Source organism: Marmota marmota, unplaced genomic scaffold (assembly GCF_001458135.2).
Source record: "Marmota marmota marmota unplaced genomic scaffold, marMar, whole genome shotgun sequence".
Lineage (NCBI taxonomy): Eukaryota > Metazoa > Chordata > Mammalia > Rodentia > Sciuridae > Marmota > Marmota marmota.
Window position 1 is genome coordinate 52930647 of NW_025999968.1, and position 6000 is coordinate 52936646.

Here is a 6000-nt window from a genome sequence, read left to right on the forward strand (position 1 = left end):
GCAATTTTCTGCTGCAAGACTATTTGGTTTCCTCTGCCCTCTCTGGGCCTGTGGCAGGCAGTGCACTCGGCCTAAAAATAATTACTGGTAATGTTCTTCTGTGTTCTTTAGTTCTGACTGTGCTTTCTGCAAGGCTGTGCATCTCTGAGTCACTGATCCCATGAATACCTGGTCCCTCTGCAGTGGGGACCTGAGAAATCCATGCTGTGCTCTGTTTCAGCCTCTGCTGTCATCTGCCAGCTGCCGGGCCTGGGGATCCTGACGTCTGACCACTTATTCTTATGGTCAGTTCAGCGGAATCTTTAACCACCTCCAGAGGCGTCTATGGGGCTGCCTTCCTCTCGTCTCTCTGTAATCCTCTCATCCTACTTAGTGAATCACTTTGGCATGGAGTCCTGGAATTCTCTTCACGTTCATTGAGGATGCAGGGAACAACTAATCTAACTTCTATCACTAGATTTACTTTTTCTGAATATTTCGTATAAATGCAAGCACACAATACATGATCTTTTGTGAATGGCTTCTTCCACTGAGCATGTTCTTGAGGTTCAAAACATGTGTCACTACTTAATTCTTTTTATCATTAGATTGTATTCCATGGGATGAATACATCATAGTCTTATTATTTTCCACTTTTTTAATTAATGAAAAAATGGATCTAAAATTTCACCTTTCTGGGATATTTGGTGATTACTCAGGCACCATTGGTGTGTGTGTGTGTGTGTGTGTGTGTGTGTGTGTGTATGAGAGAGAGAGAGAGAGAGAATGGGTGTGTGTCCATGTGTGCATCTGACAAGCAGTGATTCTTGAACCGATCTGAATAGTGGATTTTAAATATTATCTACCTTAAACATATATTAAGTGTATAAATTTTAAAAATATACCAAGTATATAAATATTTCTTTTTGGCTTTTAGTTCCCAAGAACATTCTTACTGCGATCGATCCAGCCATTGTTAACCTCAAGCCTTCTTTGAAGCAGAAGGACGCTGAACATGGTAATGTTGGTGGCCCTGATCTTGAAGTAAAGGTAGAGAACCCCTGACCACCACCATGCACACATTGCCCAGAGTGACAGGGGACATCAGGAGGTGTTTTGAGCTACTTGCGCTGGTAATGCCGGTACTGGAGTCCAATGGTTGCAGACGGCAGCCAGCATTTGGTTTGGTTTTGATTTTATAAAAGTATTAAGTAGAATAAACTTCCCCTCCATTCCCCTTTTGCTTCCTAAAAGAAAAGCCACTTTGAACAAGGATCTGCTCAGACGTACATTAGATTATACAATGAGCCCATTGGTGGTCAGCGAAGATGATCCTGTTGGGAACTTGGGTGCGCCAGGGCCAGGTAGGACCTACATCCTCCACACACACCACCTTCCTCCTTCAGTGTTCCCTGGATTTCTGTCAATAAGGAGGGATGGAAATCTTGATTTTTGTTCAAATCTAGAATGGATTTCAGACCCATGGGGTTCCTGAGAGAAACTGCAGAGAATAGGAAGCACCTCGGATGCTGGGTTTGGGGTAGTGAGTGTGTTATTTTATTATATTTATTAGGTATTTCCCCTTAATTATTATAAAAGTACCCATGTCCCTCTGTGTCTGTGGGGAACTGGTTCCAGAACCCTCCACAGATAATCAGCAGGAGCTCAATGTCCTTATACAAAACGGAGTAGTGTTGCGTGTGACCTACTCACATCCTCCTGCATATTTTAAAAGATCTCGAGGTTAATTATAATACCCAATAAGATGTCAGTGCTATGTAAATAGTTGCTATATTATATTTTTTTTAGGGAAATGTGACAAGGAAAAAAATCTGTACATGTTCAGTATAGAGGCAATTTTGGGGGGAATATTTTTGATCAGTGGTTGGTTGAATCCACAGATGCAGACCCCCTCAGATAGAGAGGGCTAACTGTATAATTTGCTTTTTTAAAATGCCTTTATTTTATTTATTAATTTTAATGTGGTGCTGAGGATCGAACCCAGTGCCTCACGCGTGCTAGGCAAGTGCTTTGCCACTGAGCCACAACCCCAGCCCTATAATTTGCCTTTATATAAACTTCTTGGTATGAAAAACACAGGAAAACACCAAGAAACAGAAACCACCCCTAGTTCAAAGCTTAAAAATAATCACTGGTAATGTCCTTCGGTGTTCTTTAGTCCACGACCCTGCTTTCTGCCAGGCTCTACATCTCAGACCCACTGATCCCATGAATACCTGGTCCCCATGCAGAGGGGACCTGAGAAATCCATGCCATCTTTCTCATAGACATCTGCCCTGTCTGATGTTCTCAGGGGTCCCCTGAGCCCCCAGACTGCCCCGGCACCAGCTGGCTAACTCATCCAGGCAGTTTCACCAGCAGGTACACAGGCCACCCTCCCCCATTCTTCTGTGAGCTCCAAAAAAGCAGACCTACAGTGCCTGCCCCCAGGATCCAAGGTTTGTCTTATCTCTGGTCTACGGAGCCCGCAGCAGGTCCATGGTTAACCCGAGACGTTATCTATTAAGCCTCCCAGAGGCACAAAGAATGCCATTGCCTTTGGGAAGGAAAGATCGGTTTGTTCTCTTCTGCAGTGGAGTGGATGAGCCACACCTGAATTTGGCACTGACACATTTTAAAAGGGATTTGCTAATCCCTTTTATCGCTCAGTATTTTCAAGGACTGCTTACTGCGCACTCTTAATGGCTTCATTGTCCATCATATAGCAAGAGGCTCATTTGTTTGATTTTGGTGACTTTTAATTATTCTGGTAGTCCAGGACAAGGAATTGGCAGGGGTACTATGAACAGCTCTGATGAACTTCTTTTGTACTTTTTTTTTATTTGTAAAACAGGTATAAACTTGGACCCAAGTGAGTCAAAAGTTCTGTGGAAAGATGGAGTTATTGTTAGCAACTCTCTGGCAGCGTTTGCTTACATTAGAGGTAGGTCATCGACTCAGAGCCTCCTGGAATGCCAACAGATTTACTAAAGCCTTGTTAACAAATGCACCATTCAATGGAAAGACTCAGGTAAAATGACTTTTAGTTTGACATGGCAACTACCGAGCTCTGAGATCCAGAAACCCGAATTCAGGTACAGCTGCAACCAGGCAACGGGCAAGAGAACCGCAGGTAGAATTGCTCTGTTTAGGGGCTGGGCTCCTCGGGTGTTTCCCCCACTGAAAAGCTGGAATGCATTTCCCAGGTCTAAAATTTGGGAAGGGCATGGGATTATTGAATTCCACCCCAACTTGAAGAAGAAAGAATGGAACCTCTTAAGTAAACAAAACAAGCCATGCCCCAGGAGGACAGAGTCACTTTCCGAGTCGAGTGTCATTTCTCGTGGTTGCCACGGTTTCCTTTGTTAATCTTCCCCACATGGAGCAATCAGACTCAGTCCTCCTGAATTAGCAGGGCCAGGAGGATTGCGCCCAGCCTGGCAGATCCTCTTTGGGGAGGCACCAACAATCTTTGCCACCTTCCCTGCTTAGCTTATGACAGATAGTAATTTGACATGTTGATCCAAGTTTCAACAGTGCCTGCCTGGTCAGGGGGGTTGTATTAGTCAGCTTTCCATTGCTATAACTGAATATCTGACACTTACTAAGTAAAGGGAGGTTTACTTTGGCTCAGAGTTCTGGAGGCTTAAGTCCAAAACCAGGTAGCCCCATTGGTAGGGCCTCTGGCACATCATGATTACTGGGGTACCTGACATACTGAGCAGTCACATCTTGAATTAGAGCAGAGAGGAAGACACCAGGGTTCCACAATCACCTCTAAGTGCATGCCCTGAGTGGCCTAAGGCCCTTCTGATAGGTCCACAGCACTTTCACAGAGCACCACCCTGGGGACCCAACTTTTACATACGAACTTTAGAGGGACACTTATCCAAACCATATCAGAGGCCAAAGCCTGAGACCCTCAGTAAAATACACATTAATATAATGCATGATGTTCTTCCTATCAAGGCCGATGGGGCTGGACTGGGTTTGGATCACCCTTCTTCAGAGGGAGATAAGGCTTGAGGAAGTATTTCAGTACAGGAGAGAGAGAGCTTGGTCCTGTCACTCTTCCTCCATGGTCTCTCCAGAGCACTCTTCCTCCTGTGGGTTTGTCATGTGGTTATTGGTTTCTTTCTGTTTTATAACCACCCTTCCGTTTCCACATCTTGCCATTCTGAGAACTGTTACGGTTAAGACACAGAAAGATGGTCATTGTCAGAAATATCCTCAGGTTTTCAAAGTCCCTTGGAGAAAAGGCATCATGAGGTTCCTTCAAACAGAACAAGGGGGGAAGAGAAGGAGAAGGACCCGTGGGCTGAGCTGCGGCCGTGCCCTGAGCTCTGCTGTGGGCCTCGTTTCCCCTCAATGACTGCCTGCGTCTGCTCAGGCTGCCATAACCGGAGGCCACAGACCGCGGGCTTCAACCACGGATGCTTATCTTTTCACAGTTCTGGAGGATGGAAGTCCATGATCAAGGTGGCAGCAGATTCGATTTCTTCCTGGCTTGTAGACAGCTGCCGTCTTGCTATGTCCTCCCGTGGCAGAGAGAGGGAGAGGGACTTAGAATGACAGTGGTCGGGAGGATCTTCCTCTTGTAAAACCACCAGTCTTACCAGATTAGCGCCCCACCCTTCCATCTCCTTTTAACCTTAATTCCCTCCTAAAGCCCCGTCTCCAAATACCCGTCACATTGAAGGTGGGGCTTCATAAATGAACTTGGGAGGACAAAGTTCAGTCCATAGCAACAAAGCCCAGAGATGGGGCTCTGACCCCCCCAACTCTGCACTTCAGAAGCTGAGGGTCAGAGGAGCTGAGCCATGGACAGCCCCAGCCCCAGGATCCCAGGATCAGCAACAAAGCCATCGCGCCGTCTTCCCTGAGCCAAGAGGTGTGCCCTTAACATTTGGAGGCCCAGGGCCTTTCTGACCTTGAGATATCAAAGTTCTCGAAATTCTCTCCAATCCTGCCCGCCGTCTCACATCTTGCTCGCAGAAATCACAGACTTTTTTTCTATAGTGCCCGTCCCCCCTTGAGACACTTAGCTCCTTAAGGGCAGAGTTTGTCATCTTGTTTCTGTCATGTCCTGGTGTCTAGGACAGCGCTGGCACCGAGGAGCACAGTTAGCAAGTGACATTATGATCTCTCCTGACATTGTTACCTCCCAGGATTTACTATTTGTAGATAAATTTTTTAAATGTGAAGACTCAATGGGCTGATATTTGGCTTTATTGGGGACGTTTGGGTACCTTCATCTCCGCGAGCCATGACCAAGCCTGGATTTGCTGTCCAGGGGAAAATGACTCTAAATGCTTCAGGCTGGACACTGGCTAGATGGAGTCACACAGGATTCTCATGACTCAAGTCACAGAGGCTCACAGAGGAAGAAATGCCTCCAGGTCTGCCTGTGTCCCTCTGCAGGTAGCCACTTGCATGTGACAGCACAAGGTGCTTGGTCAGGGGTCCACAGGGCAGCTCTCACCAGAGATGTCAGACAAAGCAATTCCAACCTAACCGGGCAGTGGCCACAGCAATTATCAAACAATGCAGGTGTCATCCTCGTCACTCCTGGAAAGAGGGGACCAGCCAACTCTCAGGCGTACCTTCATCATCTGAGGTCACAGAGGTATGCTGTGAGGAGTGGACAGAGGTCCCTGAAGGAGAGCCCAGTGGCAGGAGCATCTGGGGACCAAAAGCATGACCTGGGCTGCTTCTGGCCCAAATCTGCCAAGTAGTTGGTAAATTGGATCCAAAAGGATGTTTCCTACCTTCTTGAGGTCAGGCCATGAGGAGCTTCAACACTTAGTGCAATCAAGTACACATGGGACAAGAAGAAACCAGGTGAGGGGCACGTCCTGTGGGGGGAACACAGAGGTCAGGAAAAGGGACATGAAAATATTCAGGGGTCCCTGCAACTAGTTTCTCCCACGCCTACTTAAGTGATCAGTGAGGTGTCTCTCCCAACACAGAAGGTTTTGAAATTAGAGAACGGCAAGGAGTGTGTGAGTGAGGGAGGGGGGG

General features: G+C 46.7%; 1 protein-coding gene across 4 annotated transcripts in view; it reads left to right on the forward strand.

Annotated features, from left to right (window-relative positions):
• The window catches only part of Eva1c (eva-1 homolog C), a 78506-nt gene that overhangs the window by 68969 nt on the left and 3537 nt on the right, over positions 1-6000 (forward strand). For all 4 annotated transcript variants that reach the window (XM_048803570.1, XM_048803572.1, XM_015478694.2 and 1 more), the window contains 2 exons: positions 917-997; positions 2834-2923. In XM_048803570.1, coding sequence (XP_048659527.1) covers positions 917-997; positions 2834-2923 — 171 coding nt within the window. The remainder of the gene's footprint in view (positions 1-916; positions 998-2833; positions 2924-6000) is intronic.